At 46.0% G+C, this 20,063-nt stretch overlaps 1 protein-coding gene across 8 annotated transcripts in view; it reads right to left on the reverse strand.

The window, feature by feature from the left end:
- NOX1 (NADPH oxidase 1) overlaps window positions 1-20,063 on the reverse strand; it is a 39,817-nt gene that overhangs the window by 10,954 nt on the left and 8,800 nt on the right. For 2 of the 8 annotated variants that reach the window (XM_084813832.1, XM_084813833.1), the window contains exons 4-13: window positions 18,718-18,802; window positions 16,738-16,880; window positions 15,120-15,301; window positions 14,581-14,719; window positions 12,632-12,724; window positions 12,130-12,365; window positions 10,836-10,998; window positions 7,768-7,914; window positions 6,812-6,936; window positions 5,631-5,796 (exon numbers count right to left, since the gene is read on the reverse strand). In XM_084813832.1, coding sequence (XP_084669958.1) covers window positions 5,670-5,796; window positions 6,812-6,936; window positions 7,768-7,914; window positions 10,836-10,998; window positions 12,130-12,365; window positions 12,632-12,724; window positions 14,581-14,719; window positions 15,120-15,301; window positions 16,738-16,880; window positions 18,718-18,802 — 1,440 coding nt within the window. In that variant the 3' untranslated portion in view covers window positions 5,631-5,669. Of the gene's footprint in view, window positions 1-3,308; window positions 5,797-6,811; window positions 6,937-7,767; window positions 7,915-10,835; window positions 10,999-12,129; window positions 12,366-12,631; window positions 12,725-14,580; window positions 14,720-15,119; window positions 15,302-16,737; window positions 16,932-18,717; window positions 18,803-20,063 lie in introns of those variants that run through there. The other 6 variants (XM_084813830.1, XM_084813831.1, XM_084813828.1 and 3 more) reach the window with 6 other exon arrangements.

Here is a 20,063-nt window from a genome sequence, read left to right on the forward strand (position 1 = left end):
AGCTTTACTTATGAACAAGACCCTGCTGATGACTTTTCCTCAGGTGGCACGAATGGCGTGCAAGTGTGTTCTGAGCGGGGCTCTGAAGGCTCATACTTAAAAATCTTCAATTCCCAACACTAGGTGCTGGAACAATGTCTGAGTGCTAGCTCCCTGACTCCTGCCTTGTGCCTCCCTGCTAATCCAGCTCTTCTCTAGATCTCCCTGTGTTTGACTTTGGACTGCTGTACCTGGAGCTCTGTCCCAGCACCATAGTTTAACTTAAATCAAAGTAGATTCTACTTGCAGAAGTAGAATCTGTGACATTTGAAAGGTTGCAGAATGTCCAAGAGAAGTGGTCCAACAAAATAACATGGCACCTATTTTATTTCTCACGACTTGCCCACCAATATTATTTATCCTAGCTACAATTGGTTCCCAGGGGCGGGGGGGAGACACCTAGCTCAGTGGCAGTGTGCATACTTTGCAAGCAGAAAGTTGCGGGTTTAATCCTAGTGCAGCCTTCCCCAACCTGGTACACATCAAATGTATTGGACTGCCCCTCCCGTCATCTCCAGGCATGGCTGCTAGAGATGATGGGAGTTGTAGCTCATGACACCAGCTTGAGGAAGGCTACCCTGGTATCTCCCGCTCTTATTTTCCCCCAGAACCTAAAGTGGCAGAGCTGGGAAAGGCAGTTTCTTAGGGGAGTTGTCTAATAACCGACTCCATTCCTTCAATATCAGTGGGTAGGATATAGCAACTTATAAATGAGCCATCCCCTTTTCCAGTTCAGACATTGATATCTCTTTCTGGGAAATGTTTCAGCTTTGGTTGTTCTTTCTTCATGAGTCAGGCTGACAGGAAGGGCTGAAAGCATTCATCAGTCCTTGTACACATGCAGTAAAAGCACAGAAATTGAAACTGGGGCTCAAATTCAGCTTTCTGAGAATATCCGGTGTGGGGCAGGCAGGCGAGGGCGTTCAAAGTAAGTGACTAATCCTTGTTGTTGTAAAGGTAGGTTTGCAAATTACTGTAGGCAATGCCTGGTTCAGTGTCCCGGCCGTATATCAAATCAGACATATGGAATTTGCTACCACAAGATGTAGTGACAGCCGCCAATTGGGATGGCTTTAAAGAGGGGTTAGATAAATTCCTGGAGGGAAAGGCTATCAATGGCTACAAGCCCTGATAGCTCTGTGCTGCCTCCAGTATCAGAGGCAGTATGCCTATGTGCACCAGTTGCTGGGGAACATGGGTGGAAGGGTGCTATTGCACTCGTGCCCTGCTTGTAGGTTTTCCTCAACAGTTGGTTGGCCACTGTGTGAGCAGAATGCTGGACTAGACTGACCCTTGGTCTGATCCAGCATGGCTCTTCTGATGTTCTTATGTTCAGATTAAAGCTTTAACCCAGGTCACGTTATCAGTCCATCCAGCCCGGTACTGCTTAACTCTTATGAACTGCTTCTATTAAAGAAAATTTCTAAGCTGTGTGCCAAGGACAAGATTAACTCACTGCGAACACCTGTTTTAAATGGCATGTTTTTAGTGTTGGAATATGCAACAGCCATTTGTTAAATCCACTGAATGGAGGTGGAAATAACCTGTTGAAAAGCCACTAAAGGGACAATCCAGTGCATGTTTACACAGAAAAAAAGCTTACAACTCCCAGCATTCCCCAGTCAGTCATGCTGGTTGGGGAATGCTGGGAGTTGTAGGACTTTTTTCTGTCTAAACATGCATAGGTTTGTGCTCTAAATGGTTAATGCATATAGAGAGTTGGGGTGCTGTGTCTTTGTTTCACTTTTGCCTCTTTTTTAGTTGTAAGGAGATGCCCGTTAATAAATAAAGTTCCTGTTTAAAGCTTCCATTTGTCTTCTGTCCCAGCTGTGGTCAGACAAAACTTACTCTGCAACATTTAGTAAGCACTGAAAAGCCAGAAGGATGGGTGCTTCCTTAATACTGTAATAATAATAGCTAAATAATATGAAGATATCTATGACAACACCACATGCTGTGCTGTAGTTAGAAGCACCACTGAAAAGCGCAGTCTTCCTTGCAATACCAAGAGAACCAGCTGTACGTGCTATTAAACATAATGTAGGATTGCTTCCCTTCATAGTTCCATGCTGCTCCTTCCCACAACTAGGAGAAGCAGCATACATTCTCTGAAATAGTAGCTTGCCAGTGCACTTAGTTTGCGGCATTAATACAGGTGGCAGAATTGTTTTTCTTGGTGCATAGGGTTACCTTGGCACAGAGTTGTGGTGCTGCAACTTCCACCAATTTGAATGCTTCACCTGTACATTAAAAAATAAATATACTTGCACCCTGTTCTCTATAAATGCTATATGCAAAATTGCAGGCAACCTTTTCGCTGCTTATGGAAAATGTCATGGCAGAAGAAGTGAGCTGTTAAAAGTGTTTACCTGGCAGGTTAAATATTAATTTTCAAAAATCCTTGGTATAAATGAGAACAATGTTTATTCTTTTTATTTGTGTTATTTGTTGCACTTGTAACCCACTCTTCACTCAAAGAGGGCAGAGGGACTGGTGTGCTTCCCAGACAGTCTCCCTTTGAGGTAGGTTGCACAGCCAGGCTGCTTAACTTCAGCATCAGAGCTGCATCCTCTGTCCTCAGACCATTCACTGAGCCAGCCTCCTTGAAGCTTTCAAGACCCACTTTTAACCCCAACCTGCAACTTAGGACCTGTTTTTAATTGTTAATGTATTTCTTATCCACAAGAGCCATGGTCATTAGATGCAAAGGGGGACAAGCATTCTTATCTCTTAATAGATGTACAGAAGAGGGGATTTGGGAAAGTGGTGGGAAATGTTGGAACAGGTGAAATCCTACACACATTAAAACAGCCTTCCCCAACCTGGGGCCCTCCCCAACCTGGGGCCCTCCAGTTGTTTTGAACTATTTCTTATTATAGTTGCTGGTGCACTCATGTCCTGCTTGTGGGCTTCCCAGAGACAGTTGGTTGGCCACTGTGTGAACGGAATGCTGGACTAAATGGACCCTTGGTCTGATCCAGCATGGCTTTTCTTATGTTCTTATTTCTATACCACCTCTGAAGGACAGGGAGCGGGTTGCCTTAGCTCCCCAGCAGTTTAGGCAGGGAACAAACAATTACCAAAGTAGGCTGCCAACACCCCTTATATCCACCTCAACCTGAGCCAGGGGACTCTCAGCCCTTACAGGACACACCTAGGGTGTAGAAATAAGGGTTCAAGCTGGCACCCTCTATTTCAAGCCATGGCCTGAAGCTCAAACAGAAGGACTTAGTACCAAGGTTTCCTTGGAAGGAAGCTCGCGCAACGTTTGAGGTAGGTGTTAAGTTTATTTACATAGGGGAAGGGGAACAGGGAATCAAATGGCACACAAGACCCAGAGTAACATTTGGAAGCAATACCACAGGGTAAAAATAAAAAAAATTACCTACACCTCTCCATACATACCTAAGTACAGGTCTCCACATAGAACAGGGCCCAAACTGTGACACTGAGAGTCACAAGCCAGAAAGCAAAATGCAAGACAAAGGGCAGTAGTAGCCCCTTTGCATTTATACTCGATAGCCTTTGACAGACATCAGGTGAGCCTCCTTGGCTAATTGCTAGCTGGCTGAATAGTTTCTTTAGGCTTTTGGGAAGGGGTGGGAAATTCTCACAGAAGCCCAGCTGAAATCATTCCGTCTGACTTGGCAAAAGTCCTGCTCTTTGAAGCCAGATAACATACACAGGGGGTTAAGGAGTGCGTGCAGACCCATCTCCACGACATGGAGTTTTACAGGCAGCTGAATCTCAAAAAGGAACTGAATTTCTTGACACCACCCAAAAGCCAAACCCGCCTGAGCAATTCACAAGAATTAAAAGTCTAAAATACAGCCTGCAAAATCATAATATAAAACCTTTAAAAGTTTTAAACAGAATAAAAACAAAGTAACTTGCGAATATTACAACCTCATCTGCATGTTACTGGAAGGGGGCAGTGTTGCAGTTAGTTAATTCATAGGAATTTTGACCACAGCTAGCCTCAATATTCATATAGCCTACACTGTGGTTTCCTGTAATTTCCTTCTTTCCTTCCTTCCTTCCTTCCTCCTCCTTTGCTTCTTTCCTTCCCTTTCTCTCTCCCTCTCTCTGATGTCCACCGTTGCTGGGAGGACATATTGGTTGTTCTCTTGCTCCTGCCAATGTAATGGAACACAAAATGGACTGAAAAAACTCTTTTGAAAGTCTATGCTGTACCTGCATTGTATATGCAAGAAGATTTCTGAGTAAAACTGTTTTCTTTCCTCCACTGCAGAATGGTGTGGTCTCTTTTATTGTGCTAAGGCGGTGTGCATGTAGGACTGATAAACGCTCATTCGATTTTGCCATTTTTGTTTTTCTCTGCTAATTGCCTTTCTAACAGGGTTGGATTATTTAGCATCATTACTAAATAATCCAATCATTAACTACAGTGCCCAGCATTCCTGACCATTGGCCATGCTGTCTGGGGCTGATGCAAGTGGAAGTCCCAAAACATCTGCAGGGCACCATGTTGGGGGAGGCTACACTAAAAGGGAAAGGAGCTCTTCCTCCTTCGCATTTGGTCACCAAAAGAACACCCACAAATTCCAGTTGTGACCTATTTGTGGGCCCCAGCTCCCCTCTTAAAGACTGATACTCGGGTGGAGGACCTGTGGTTCCACGTGCTGCTGGATTTCAACTCCCAACACCCCTGACCACTGGTCATATTGGCTGGGGCTGGCACAACTGCAGCAGGAGCTTGGAGGGTCACAAACCCACCCCTGCTTTAAGCTAATGTAACAGCACTCTGTGTCATTCTCCCTATAGTATCGAACCATTGCGTGGTTATTACATGTACCTTCCTTGGTATACGCAATTCCAAGACTGCTCACAGCCACTTGTAATAGATTAATTTGTGCTTGAAGTACATCTTAACGTTGAAATAATTCCTTGTCAGATTCCTGCTATGCACTTTCTATAAAGGTTTACCCTTGTAATTTCCCCCACTGGAGTAGTCCTTTCACTGGATGAAGATTTCCCTGGTGAGTTAATTGCTTTAATGCAGTGTGCAAATCAAATGCCGCTTTTGTGTCTGCCAAACCTGGACTGGTTTTCAGCCTTGCAGAAAAGGCAGCATATGGGTGTTGTTAACTCCCTACCTGAGTAAAAGAGAGTACAAAATATAGTCCTGACTATTTCGCAGAAGAGTACGTTTTTAACCGTGGTTCTCAAAACGGAGGTGGTGTTTGGGGAAGATTAAGCAAGGTTCAGATGCATGGAAGATGCTCAGAGTCCATTCGCAGTCTATGGAATATATTTGGAGTCCACTCTTTCAGTACAGCCTTGGGAAGGTATGTTAACAGCCTTGGTTATTAGACAGCTTGCTCTCCTGGGGACAAGATGATTGCAGAAACTGCTGCGTTACTGAAGGGCTATTTACATCAGAAAATCCCCCATCATTTGCATGAAAATGTGGTTGGCCTGCACCTTTCACCAACAGAAGCTCAGTGCAAAGATCTTCGGGGTGTGGTGATGGTGGTCTGGGAACCACAATGCAATGAGAAGGAGGGAGTCTGGCTTAACCTACAACTACAGCAGTGGTAGTCTTTGGCCAGAACTATTCAGCCAGTTACCTGCTGTAAAACATGCTGAGTGCAGCAGTGTCAGGCGCTTTAGAAATTCTCTTTGTTGAAGTAGAACTGGACGTTTCTGGGGTCCAAGCTGGAGTGCTGACGGCAATGCTTCTGCAGAGTCTTAGCCAGGCCCTCTGGTCCACACAGGAACACGCCCACTACAGACCTGCAAATCCCAAGGAAGGTGCAGAGCATGTCAAAAGCAAACCCTACAAGTTGGATCGAGCTGTATGCATGGGCAATGTATACGCTGTGCTTTAAAAAGAACTGAAATGGCTGTTCTGCATCCAGAAAGGCTAAATGCTGTGAGTTGAAGAAATAATGCAATATTATGGACATTTGTATACATTGGTTTATTTTGCATCATTTATTCTGTTAATAATGGTGAGGGCTTAGGAGTAGAATTGCATTATTTCATTGACTGCTTAGTTTAAGAGATTACGGGTGCAATCCTATGCATGATTGGAGAGAAAAGAGGCCTACATGCTGGCTGAGGGATGCTGGGTTGTAGGACTTTTTCTGTCTGAAGTCTGAACATGCATAGGATTGTGCCTCAAAAACTCAATTTAGCAGTAGATTTTTTTAAAAGTTCTTTTTAATGCAAACACTTGCAAAACTGGCAGATGGCAAGCACCATAGCCATCATCCTTGTCACAAAAGCAGAATGCCTCTGACCTGTTGCCTGCTGTGACATATGAATGCATAAACACACACAGAAAAGCTCCTTGCTTTAGAACTATTGCTTTTACTCATATACACATTTAATGGATAGATTAATTAGAGAAAATCATACAGTTAATTGATTAAGATTTCCTTAAGTACGTGACAGCCCTAGTAAGGAGCTGCCCAGGGCACCGAAGCCCCGCGAACTGACCACTGGAAATCCTACACGGTCTCCACCATTATAACCCCAAAGTCTTCCTTGGGGATGGTCCATAGATCACTGGTAGAGCATAGGGTTTGTATGCAGAAGGTTGCAGGGTGGAAAAGAAGAATTATATGCAAATGAGTGTCCTCTGTATAATTCATTGTAGATCCCAGAATTTAGGGGGGCTTTGATGTGGAATGTGGATTGTTGCTGTTAACCCTACACCCAGGAGAAAGAGAAAGCAGGTAAAACAACATTTATTGCTCCGGCCTCCAGTCCAATACCTTGTGTGCACAGAACAGCAAACCCTCACCTGGGGTGCGCAGTGGCCACTGCTGAGAATTCGTTGCTCCACATGGGTCTCCCAAAGGAGGTTTTCTGCCTTAGGCCCGTCACCATGTCAGTGGACTTGTCAAAGTTGAGTGCTGCATGACCAACCTAGATTCCCAGCAAAGAAAGGCAGCTAAAGTCAGGCACGTCTCACAGCAGCCCCAGAAGTATTCCAAGCAATTTCCTCAAATTCATCCTTCAGCTTTTCGGGCTTGCTAGACTCCTTTGTCAGTGTTCATGGTAATCAGCTAGTTTGTCGGTCTGAGTACACCGGTATTCAGGGGAAATAAGCCTGGCTGTGCACATTCCAAAACTCTGCACTTGCGCTGCACAAACAAAATGGCTTAGGACCTGGGTATCTGAAAGATCACCCTGATCCCACAGGAACCTGCCCAGTTTTCATGGTCTTTTTCTGGGGCTCTGATCTAGGTGCTCTTGCCTTTGGAGGCGAGGGGCGTCACAACTGTGGACAGGGCCTTTTCCGAGGTGGAACCCTGTTTATGGAATTCCCTCCCCAGAAATGTTGGTTTGGTGCCAACTCTTTGCTCTTTTAGACACATCCAAACGTTTGATATTTGATGTGTGATTGTTTACATTGTGGCCTGTTTCAGAACTGTTTTTGTTTCTCTAATATTAACTGTTGTATTTTCTTGTGACCCCAAATAAAGATAGCACTGGATGGCAGCACTTTGCTTTGCAGGGCAGGGAGCCTGGTGGGTCCCAAGAAAGGTGTCTGCGAGGACACTGGTGCCCACAGACACCATGTTGGTGACCCAACTCCTAGAATAAAGCTACCATTATTTTTTATTTCTTGATGGATGAATCAGGCAGATTTCAGGGGGCGGGGTATCCTTGTGGGAAGGGCATGTATGGATCAGCCATCTTGCCTGCCTACAGAGACTTGGCTTGCAAGGGCCAGCTTTCCCTACGGCAACTCACCATACTGCTGCTCCAGCCAGTGAGGTAGAGATGGTAGCTCAGGAAACCTCCTCTGCCAGACCCTTCTATCTCGTCCTCCAGGGAGGCCAGAAGGTCCTTGAACCAACCAAAGGATCCTGTCTCCCGGCAGATCCAGTAGAAATAGATCTAGCAACCCATAAGTGCAGAGAAAGAGAAAAACCATTGACATTAGAGACAGGCTACAGCCTTTGAGAAAATGGTTTTCAGCCTAAGGCGGGTTGCACTGGTGGCATCATAATATTGGCTTTGTTGAAAGGCAAGTAGAAAGACGATGGGCCTAGCTTTCATGCCCCACTCTGCACCAGGAAACTGTAGATTGGTGCAGGTGCTAAGAACTTTATACAGCTCTCTACCTCACACACAGAACTACAATTCCCGGGGGTCCCTAAGGAGAAGAATCGCTGTTACGCCTATATGTCTGGATGATCTGAGAAACAGAGAAAGAGAGAGAGAACAGGCGGCATTACAAAATTTAACTGGGGTCCATGCCCTGGGTCTGAGAAGGATGAAGACTACCGCTTCAAGAGACTTCAAAAGGTGTGGTAGAGCTATTGTTGCCTCTGGTATACATTGGGGGGGAGGGGGTTCTGCTATTCCATTATGGTGAAGCAGGTTTTGCAGACTTTTGAAGCATTCCAAAAACCTGCACACTGTTTGACCAGAGATGATGGTGGGGAGAACATGCACACCTTATAGGTTATAGCTTCAGCATGGCCTTGTAGGTTATAGCCCGGATTTGACTGGAAGTAGCCTGGAAGGGCTTGGGCCTATTCAGCCTCTGGAATGTCAGGATCCGTGTGAGCTTCTCTCTGTCAGTGTTCTCAGAGCAAAGCCAGGGGGAGTCACCAACTCTCTGTCCACCTGCTGGCCTGGCCTTGGCAGGCAGGGAGGCTGGGAGCTGTCTGTGAGAACCCGACAGAGGTGGGGTGGGGGTTGCGGAAGGGTCGCCCAGGTTGGCCCGTCACTGCTGGAGGGCTGAGCAGTAATGCCCTGTTTAGACAGGGGCCTTGCTGAAAGGCTAAAGGCCCTTGTCTGTCAAGTGATTCGGAGGGGGCATCTAACAATCACATGTTCTCTTTTAAGCTGATGCAAAGGCAAAGAGCCTTTGCTAGGAACAACTCGTCTTCCTTGCCCAAAGCCCTCTCTGTTTAGATTCATCATCGTCTGGGCTGTTGGAGGCACTCTGTACATGGACTCTCCCTTAACTGGAACTTTGGATTGCTAAAGACTTGCCATGACTCACATTACTGTGAGGCTTTTCATAGACTTCAAGTCTTGTTTGTTGTGTGTCTTTGTTGTCAACTCCAAGTACTGGCAGGCTGGGTTCGATCTACGACCTTTGGACTTTCCTCTGCATGGACGCATGCAGTGTGGCATTACCAATGCGAAAGCAGTGGCACAGAACTCCCTGCGTGTCTGGGTTTACCCTTCCTTTGATCTTGATAGGCCTCAAGCCTGGAGTTATCAACAAAGGATTCAAAGTTTGACTGTCTATGGGTATGGTTTTGTTTAGGCCTTTCAAGAATTTATCCCTTGATTGCCTGATAAGGATCTCAGTCACAGTACTAGTGTTTAGCTTTGGCGTGTTCTGGAGTTACATATAGCCTATAGCTACTGAATATCAGCTATATGATTTCTGAAGAGTGTAACCATTAAGTTTTTGCCATGGGAATTCCTGCAATAAAGGGATCTCACTGATTTGGATGTCCGGTGTCAGATTGTCTGAGCGTGTGTGTTGGGGGGATCGGGAAACCTGACAACACCACAGGCAACAATACTTCTCTTCAGGACTGGCCCAAGACATTTTACTGCCAGAGGCAAAGGACAACACGCCCTTCCCCAGAAGGTGACGGGACTGGCAGTTGAATTGTACAGCAACACTGAATCGTATGGCAACCTGAGGGCAGCAGGCTAGTTAAGGGGGAGTAGGTTAAGCCATCTGGCACACACAGCTTTGTCCTCCAACACCTTGCCACCCTGCAGCATCTGCCACCTGAGGCAGCCACCTCACGTTGCCTAATGGGAGGGCCGGCCCTGCTTTTCTCATACCACTTTCAACTCTTGTGGGGGTGGGGAGGGAGATAAACTATTTCTAGTTTGAGACTGCAGGATGCTATAAGTTAGTGCAAGGGTTCTCAAACTTTCTACTTTTAGGGCCCACCTGAGAGCAGGAAATGATTGAGGCCCACAGGTCACAAAATGGTAGTGCAGGGTCAGAGCCAGTCACAAAATGGTGGCAGATGGAAGAGGGGCTTGGCATAATCAGCTGGTAATTACCGATATCTTTTTATATTGATATCTAATGCCTCTTTGGAAATGGCTAAATGCTTTGTCACAGCTATTCCTTTATAGTAGGGAGTTCCATGATTGAGCTTCCCTTGAATGAAATATAGACATTAGCTCTGGGGGTATCATTACTCAGCCTCCCAATTTTTGGCAGAATTTGCAGATCCAGAGGCTCTAAGTAGAGAAGACATTTGATTTTATGTTGTTTTTCTCCTCCCCACAACATGCCTCTCAAAGTATTCTTACTCATCCTCTCTCATTTCTTCTCCCCTTCTTCTTTCACACTCAACTTGGACCCTACCCTGATGCCAGTTTTTTTCATCCTTCCCTCGTGCTTTTACATTTATTTCCTCATATAATAGCTTCCCTCCCTTATAATTCCCTTCCTCTTTATTCTCAGTTTTTAAAAATTATTATTATTTAAAATATTAGCCTTGCTGTCTCACCAACTCCCACTACCACACCTATCTGTGCCTCCTTGTTTGACCACCCTGTACCATAGCCATGCCGTGCACATACCTACCTATGCCGTGTGCATGGCATGGCTGTGGTACAGGGTGGCCAAGCAAAGAGGCACTGGGCAGTCTGCCGCACTGAGATCCATCTGAAGGTTGGCTGAGCCCCACCAGTGGGTCCCAACCCACAGTTTGAGAAATGCTGAGTTAGTGGGAATCTTCACTCACTGGAACTCAAAACCATATTCTTTTGTAAATAGGATAAGAAAAAGGAGGTCTCGGATCTGTGTGGCAATGCCACCTTACCTTTCTGGTTTGGAGAGCCTGGTTACCATGCTGTAACTTGTACCAGATGGATTTCAGCACGGAAGCAAAGGGTGTCACTCCAATCCCGGCTCCCACCAACATGGCCACCTCATACTGGAAAACATCCTCACTGGCTGTGCCAAAGGGACCATCCACACTGAACCTGGAAAGATAACATCAAAAGTGCCCTGCTGGATCAGACCAAGGGTCCCTCTAGTCCAGCATTCTGTTCACACAGTGGCCAACCAGCTGCCCGTGGGAAACCCACAAGCAGGACATGAGTGCAACAGCACCCTCCTGCCCATGTTCCCCAGCAACTGGTATACGTAGGCATACTGCCTCTGATACTGGCGGTAGTGGAGAGCCATCAGGACTGGTAGCCATTGTTAGCCTTCTCCTCCATGAATTTGTCTAACCCCCTTTTAAAGCCATCCAAATTTCTGACCATTACTACATCTTGTGGTAGAATTCCATAGCATAACCATGTGCTGGATGAAGAAGTCTTTCCTTTTATCTGTCCTGAATCCCGCACCAATCAGCTTCATGGGATGACCCCATTGGGTTCTAATATTATGAGAGGGGAGAAAAATATTTTCCTATCCTTTTTCTCCACATGATGAATAATTTTGTACACCTCTGTCCATGCCATGCATAATTTTGTACACCTCTGTCATGTCTCCCCTTACTTGCCATTTCTCCAAGAAAAATGAGAAGAGCTTGCAGTATGTATGTATGCATTTTTTATTTTTAGTTCGCACAATAAGAAAAAGTTATCTGGGCAGATTACATGTATGCTGATGGCCTTTTTGGCTCCTTGTGCCTTCACATGAATTTATGTGAAACAAAGCTAAATCCAACAGCTCTACAATGTACCCTGAAAGTTTAAATTCCACAAACTGAATCAGTCAGGAATTTTTCATATATTTTAGAGCTATCAACTAAATTTTAAAAAATTGTAGTCAATCATATGGATGTTAAATTAACTCTGCATCTATGTGCACATGAATAAAACCAGACTTCTGAGGAAAAAGTAAACTTTTTAGATAATTCATACTCATGTTGCAGCAGGCATCATTTTTAAGAGCCATTTCCGTGTGTGTGTGTGTGTGTGCGTGTGCGTGCGTGCGAGGGGGGGGGGCTCCATAAATGTCTCATTTTGAACCACCCCTTGAAAAAATAGCTACTGTGAATGTCTGGGCACTCATGAAAAAGAAAGACAAACAAGGAACTATCCTGCCTGTGGCAGAGAACCGAGCCTGCCAATTGCCTTCGTAACACTACTGCCTCCGCTTACCTGGGTGTCACTGGTTTCTGCTGCTCAAAGGCATCGATTAGAGCCTCTGTCCAATCACCTGCTGCCCGGATGTGGACAGAGAAGCATTCTTCCTCTGGCGCAGATGTGATAGTGAACGGATGCCACTCCAGATAGGAGATGGAAGGGCAGTTGAGGAAAACATACTGCCCCACTTCCATCTTGAAGCCCATTTTATACAGCTGGAGTTCAAGAACTTTTGAGGGGTGCATGACAGCCTAAAGAGAAAAGCCATTCAGATCTCGAGAGTGAGCAAAACCCAATCCAAAGGAAATATTATTGGACTTGACTATCCAGCATTTCCTACCCTCACTGTGGCAGGCCCTGATGCCCCGTGAAAAAGAGGGAAGGGTGACGAGAAGAAGTCTTCCCGACTGACTTGGGCTACAACTGAGGCGCAAAAATCAAATCCCCAAATCCTCTCTCCATAAATGTACCCTCCAGCTCAAAAGCAGTAAGAAGACTCTGAGATAGGAGCAGTTACCTTTGTGACAACCACTTTCTGGCAGGAACGCCAAATCCTTAAGGCTCGCTCAAAGATGTAGAGAATTATAGGGGCCAACACCCACTTCCAGGACTTTAAAGAAAGAGCCAAAGAACATTTGTGTTAAGAAGGACCATCGCACCGGGGAGAAGGAGTGTCCCTGATTTTGTGAAACCCTCCACCTCCATAATCCCAGTGCTTTCCTTATACTGCGTGCCATGCCTCTCCATCAAAATATTCCTCAAAAAGGAAATCAGAATTGAAACCAATTTGGGTGGGTGGAGGGGAGGGCTTAAGCAATTTTTAATTGCCATTTAAAATTTAAATTGCATGTAAAAGTTCAAAGATGTCGTTTGTTCCCCCTGTCCAGTAATCCCAATTATTCAAACCGTCTGATTTAGGTCTAAAATTGTTAGACAGGTTGATCCTTAATATTATTGTTCTAAAAGAATCAAGACAAACTGAATTTTAATTTCTAAAAAGCATTCCTCAAAGATGCATTTCAGAATACAAATCAGACATTTTTAAAGTTTAAAAAATGCATTTTTATATTTTATGAAATTTCTAATTTTGTATGAGCTTCCATTTTCAGCTCTAAAAGGAAACCAACTTGGTTCATTATCCTTTAATCTGAAAAGTATATCTTCAGGCTCTTTCCCCTGAGCAGTGGGATGTTCAGAGCAGGCAATGAAGGGTCGGCTTCCCATGAAAGGAGAGACCCCAAAGCCCTAGAAGAGGCATCTCAGTCTTTTAGAATGGGGAAAAAAATGAATGAAAGCTGGGAAACCACCAAATGATTGCTGGTTGAAGGAAAGGGGTGTGGCCAGGGAAAGGGGGTGTGGCTTTCTGGGGAACCCAGGAGGGCTGGATTGGTCCCAGGGAGTTGAAGTTCTGTACCCCTGCTTTGCAGTGTCACTTGTGACCATCTGCTGATTTACAAATGTACAGCCTGAGAAGAAAGAATGGAGATGCAGTATCCAGTGTAGGTGGTCTAGCCATGAATGGAAAATAGCACAGGCCGCAAATGTTACCAGTTCTCAGCGTACACAAGTCTATTTCTCCAAACCTCAGCTTCCAGCTTCTAGTTTCCATCCAGTGGTATAGCTAGGTCATTTGAGATCCTGCACATAATGATCTTATCATGGGTGGGGGTACCTTTAGATGGCCGTGTATATTGCTTTAGTTGTGAAGCACACACCCACCATTCCTTGATTCACAACTGGTTCTATATTCCTTGTACGTTACAGCAAACACAACAAAACAAAAACCCGTTTGCCAGCCCCGACAAAAATGAAATGCTCTGAACATGTGCAGTTTTGCATTCTAAACTTGTTTAGATCATAGCACTTTCATGACTACAAGATTGAAATGGAGTTTGCTTCTGCTACCCTGATCCTAAATACATTAACTTGGGAATAAACACAATTTTGTTGCAGAAAAGCATAATATATATTTAATGTAAAAATAATAAACTGAGCATTTGTAACCAGGTATATGCCTGGTCAGCTGCTCCCTAACTCTAAAATGTTTATAAATAAGGAGAAAGGATGTTGCAGTGAACAGCGTCAACCCTGAACGGCCTTTGCCCTTTTGCTGCTGTCCCCATCACCTGCTGCTCTCTGGATGATCATTTGGGGGGTGGGGGCTGAACTTTGGCTCCAAAGCTGCACCATTGTCTCCATCCCTCACCTGTAGATCTAGGTGTGACATCCCTATGCATGCCATATGAAATATGCTAGAAGAGAAAATATTCTAGGATTGACTGATCATATAATTTGGTCTCTTTTCCTGCAAGAACTTAGCCTTGCTTTTCTGTAGAATTTACTGAAGGAAGAGGAATATATATATATTACACACACACACACACACTACACATTGTACATACATGCATACACAGACAGGCACATATTTTAGCCTATGCCAACTGCCCAGAGGGCTCACATTCTTACCTCAGCAGGAATACTCCCAAACTCAGGCACTTTGCAGTGGTGAAGGGTGCTGTTTTGACCCCACTCTGTAGGGTAGCGTGCACAATGTTCTGGCTTGTTCTCCTTCATGCTTTCTTCTGTCTGCCCACGAACAAGACCTCTGGAAAAAGATTGGGCACCCTCAAAATGCAGCCCTGCCCAAGAGAAACTGAAGGGATGGAAACTTGGCAGTGGAGAAGGGGAGGTGCTCGTATAAGATAAGCAATGTGGGCAAAACCAAGCAGTCTCTCTTTGGCCCTCTAACCCTTTGCCTCACCCTCCATCACTATTGCCCCGGGACCTTTCTTTATATTGGTGGTGTCTGCTGGTCCCACTCACAGCGAAGCCACCGTCATTGGTTTGTTTTTGAATCATAGCGCCCATGCACGCCCATGCACAGTTTCATAAAGAGAAACATAGCCATCTCAGGTCCCTGCAGCCCTCAAGAGCAGGTGTATATGCTCAAGTGAGGGCCTCTGGGCTGGCCCATCCCACAATTCAGTTTAGAAGCGGTGCCTTACGCGATGCCATGGATGACGAGGCCTATGAAGTAGATGACAAAGAGATGATGGGTGTACCAGAAGACCTCAAAATAGCTCCTGCGGATGAACTCCACGGAAGACGTGACCATGAGGATGAGTGCCAAGGTGATGATCACCCCCGTTAGACCTGGAATGGTGGAGAACGCCACATCCAAAGGTGTCTGCAGGAGAGAGCCAGATATGTTCTGTAAAGCCACGCTAGATAAAGTCCTGGGGGTTGGGACTCTACAGGCAAAGTTTAATTTGTGTCAGACATACTGCAGCATAGCCCCAAAATGTGTCTTCTTAACAATGCAAGAACAACCCTAGTGGAACAAACTAAGGACCCATCTATTCCAGCATCGGCTTTCCAGTCATGGCCATTCAGATACCTCCAGAAAGCCAACCAGCAGGGCACGAGGGCAACAGCTCTCCACTGATGTCTGTTCCCAGCATTTGGTAGTCAGAGGTTCACACTACCTCTGCTCATTATATCGAAGTTCCATTCAGCTATCACATATGCCAGCCTTCCCCAACCTGGTGCCCTCCAGATGTTTCAGACTACAACTCTCAGCAATCCTGACCATTGGCCATGCTGGATGGAGCTGATCCTATCTGTTGTTAAGGAAATATCCAAGGCAGTTGTGATGAAACGAAAAAACAAAAGGTGCAAAAGCAGGAGAGCATCCAAAATGGACCCATGAATGGAAAGGAAAAGTCTCAAGATGCTGGAACAAAGATATTATTTGTGGAAAAGCCCAATGTGCTTCGGCCTATTTTTATTGTAAAACCTTCTTCAAGGGGTTATGAAAACGCCTGAAGAAATTCCTGAGATAATGTCCAGGTTCAGATGATCACGGGGAAAAAGAAGCCATCGTGGTTCCTCCCTGTGCCACATGTGTGCCTGCATAATTACCCACGACTTGCAGTAGGGGTTCCCCACCACACTGTGTGCCAGATTCAGATGACATGCCAACCTGTACCGCAGGGCAGGCAATTATGTAAATGAGGGGCGTGCGCAGGGCACGCTTGGGGGCAGGTGGAGAAGCCACGATGGCTTCCTTTCCCCCTGCGATTGTCCGAACACCCCCAATGTCTCCTCCTAAAATTCACTGGTGACGCTTTCAGTAGCAACATTGACAAGTTCCTGCTTACAGTCTAACAATCTAATAGGGCTAAGGGGCTTTCAGCCAGGCCTAAATACCAGCAAATTTCTTGCAGAATTTTGCAAGGCCCTCTCTTTAAGTCGGAGGGCCACAATCAGTTTCAGAGAAGCATTCCAGTGGTGGCCGGGGCTGAAGGCCAGGAGGCGGGGAGAAGGCAAATCGGGCTGGGCCAAAATACCAGCACATTTTAATTTCAGTTAGACACAATCTTAGCCTAAAACACTCACTGCCAGTAACTAAGCCTACCTAAGCATTTCAGCCTTTTAGAAGGGGTGGGGGTTGAGGAACTGCTCAAAAGCCGAGAAAGCACCAAACAATTGGTGGTAGGGGGAGGGAAGGGGGGACCATCTGTGGAAACCCCCGGCCTGATAAGGACCCCAGACCTGAGGTTCAACACCCCTCTTTTAGAAGTTGTGCACCACTTACCGAGCCGAGTCTGTGAGGGCACTCACCGTGGTGCTGGAATGGATGGGGTTCAGCCACAGGTTGGTATCCCAGTTCAGGTGAGAGAGGATGGAAGCCAGGCTTCTGTCCCTCGCTTGCACAGCATCGATGTACCATTCAACGTTGCACAGGTGAGCAATGACGTGAATGGCTGGAAGAGCGCGGCAGAAATCTGAGCCAGTTCCTGACTCAGCTATCCTGTCTACAGCAAAGGGACTGAAATAGGTCTAATAGCCTATGGGCTGGCTGGGAAGGTCCACGGCTCAGTGGCAGAGCACCTGCTTTGCATGCTGAGGGTCCCAGGTTCGATCCACAGTGTCTCCCAAGTATGGCCATGAAAGAGTCTTGCCTGAAACCCTGGACAGCCAATGCTGCCAGTCAGGGTCAACAATACTGGCCTAGATGGAACCATGGCCTGACTCAGTATAAGGCAGTTTCCTATGTCTTTGTCCAGCACCAGCTCCAGGTTTTTGAGGGCCCTTGAGCCAGACACCCCCAATGGGCCCCCTCCCTCACTGAATCTACCTTCTCACCACCATTATCAGCAGCTGCTCTTGCACGTCATCCTCTTTTTCATCATTGCTGCCACTTGCTTTCTTGGCAGGCAGAGAGCCAGAGTGCAAGTAGGCAGTGGCATCTACTGGTCCTCCTTCTCCCCACCACAGTTGTCTGAGCAAGAGGCAGGTACACAAGCAGGTTGCAATGATGAAGAGGAGAAGCAGTTCCAGGAGGCTTTTGTCAGTGGGCTCCTTCTGAGATGTGGGCCCTTATCAGGTGCCCAACCCTGCCTACTCTTGATGCCAGCCTTGTCTATGTCTGCCCTTGGGGTCTTTCAGAGGAGGGGAGAAAATGAGGGCCCTGCTCCCATGTGTCAAAGCCACCTTCAGTATTGTATAGAAAGGCAGATCACAAAGCTTGATAATAATAAACAAGACTTTGAATTAACACATGAGTGAGAGAAAAGAAACAGAATAAAGGGGGATTATTTGCAAACCCAGTTAGCTCTAATGAAGAAAAAGGTAATGGTGACTGGAGCTAATGATGTTTTGCACATTTTTGAAATGTGATGAATATTTAGACATTCAAAATTGATTTTTAATGGAGATTTTGAATTTGTTCTTTAAGGACCCTACTTTAAAAAAAAAATGTGTCATACCTTGTTAGTATTTTATTCATTCATTTATTTACTTATGAAATTTCTTAATCGCCCACCTGGCTAGTCACCCGGCCACTCGGGGCGATGTACAACAGTACAAATAGTTTAAAACAGTAAAAGTACACATTAAAACATCGTATTTCTAAAAATACCCTAACTCACCCCAAATGCCTGCCTGAACAACCAAGTTTTCAATGCATGGCGGAAGCTCATTAAAGAGGGAGTATGGTGGAGTTCCCTAGGGAGGGAGTTCCACAGAGTGGGGGCCAGCACAGAGAAGGCCCTCTCCCTCATCTTCACCAGCCTGGCTGTCCTGGCTGATGGGACAGAGAGAAGGCCATCCGAGGCTGATTTGTTGAGCAGCCTGTCTGGTGTTGCTGGAGGCACTCCTTGAGATAGGCTGGGCCGGAACCGTATAGGGTTTTAAAGGTCAAAACCAACACCTTGAATTTGGCCCGGAAAACAACTGGTAGTCAGTGCAACTCCTTCAGCACCAGAGTGATGTGATCATGCCAGCAGCTGCCTTTAATCAGGCAAGCCGCCATGTTAATATAATGTTGAGAATAATGTTGAGAATAATGTTAATTATTAAATTGCCCAGTTTATCACTAACATAAACCCTAAACCCAACAGCATCCTTAATTGGGAATTAATTTGAATTAATTCAGAGTTTAGCAATCAAATTGGATTGAGTCCCCCTCCCCAAAATTCATGTCAGTTCTAACGGCGACATCCTTTTCAGCCCAACGACAATTGTGCATCATTGGGCATTTGTGGGTTGTACTCAGAAGAATTCACGTTGGGGCCCGTAGATTTTTCTAGAAGAGTTTACCTGTGTGCAGGACAATCATGTAAGCCACCAGCTTGTGGAAGGTCAGGTTGTGGTCCAGTTGCTTCCTTACGGTGCGCCTGCAGCACTGAAGAGAAACAAGAAAAGGGCAGCAACAGCCCAGGTTGTCAAATTCAGTGAGGCCAGAATGATATGTTACGAATAAAACACCATAATTTCCTAATAGGACAAATGCTGGACAAGGGAAACCTAGTTGGCCAGAAGGGGCCAAATGTCCTCTGTAAATACCCTCACCTGCTAGGGTGGCCAGGTGTCCTAATTTACAGAGGACAGTCATAGGATCATAGAATAGTAGGGTTGGAAGGGGCCTACAAGGCCATCGAGTCCAACCCCCTGCTCAATGCAGGAATCCAAGTCAGAGCATCCCTGACAGATGGCTGTCCAGCCTCGTCTTGAATGCCTCCAGTGTGGGAGAGCCCACTACCTCCCTAGGTAATTGGTTCCATTGTCGTATTGCTCTAACAGTCAGGAAGTTCAACCGGAATCTGGCTTCCTGTCACTTGAGCCCATTATTCCGTGTCCTGCCCTCTGGGATGATCGAGAAGAGATCCTGGCCTTCCTCTCTGTGACAACCTTTCGAGTACTTGAAGAGCACTATCCTATCTCCCCTCAGTCTTCTCTTCTCAAGGCTAAACATGCCCAGTTCTTTCAGTCTCTCTTCATAGGGCTTTGTTTCCAGTCCCCTGATCATCTTTGTTGCCCTCCTCTGAACCCTCTCCAGTTTGTCTGCATCCTTCTTAAAGTGTGGTGCCCAGAACTGGACACAGTACTCCAGATGAGGCCTAACGAGTGCTGAGTAGAGGGGAACTAGCACTTCCCGGGATTTGGAAGCTATGCTTCCATTAATGCAGCCCCAAATAGCATTTGCCTTTTTTGCAGCCACATCACATTGTTGGCTCATCTTCAGCTTGTGATCGACAACAATTCCAAGATCCTTCTTGCTTGTAGGGATGTAGGAAACTCACTTACCTTTGCTCTGTCCCTCCTCGCGGAATCCTTGATGGGGGGGGAGGTGATCCGGTCCTCCCCCCCCGGAATCCTCGATGGCTGGCTCCACTCCGCGGCCGGGGCCACCCGCAGCCGGATTTCTGGCCGCGGACGGCCTGGTGCAGACGCAAATGGCGGCCGACATAGCGGCCGCCATTTGAGTCCAGCCAGACAACCGTGATAGGCTATGTAAGAATTTACGTAGCCTATCATAGCTAACCTCAAAAAAAAAAAAAAATGCAGCATACACAAATAGCGGCGGCTACGGCGTCCACCATTTGCATTCCCTATTTTTCGCCGATTTATCTTATGTAAATATTTATGTAAGATAAATCAGCGAA

This window comes from Heloderma suspectum, chromosome 9 (assembly GCF_057233095.1).
Source record: "Heloderma suspectum isolate Gila_16-S chromosome 9, 16-S_ref, whole genome shotgun sequence".
Lineage (NCBI taxonomy): Eukaryota > Metazoa > Chordata > Lepidosauria > Squamata > Helodermatidae > Heloderma > Heloderma suspectum.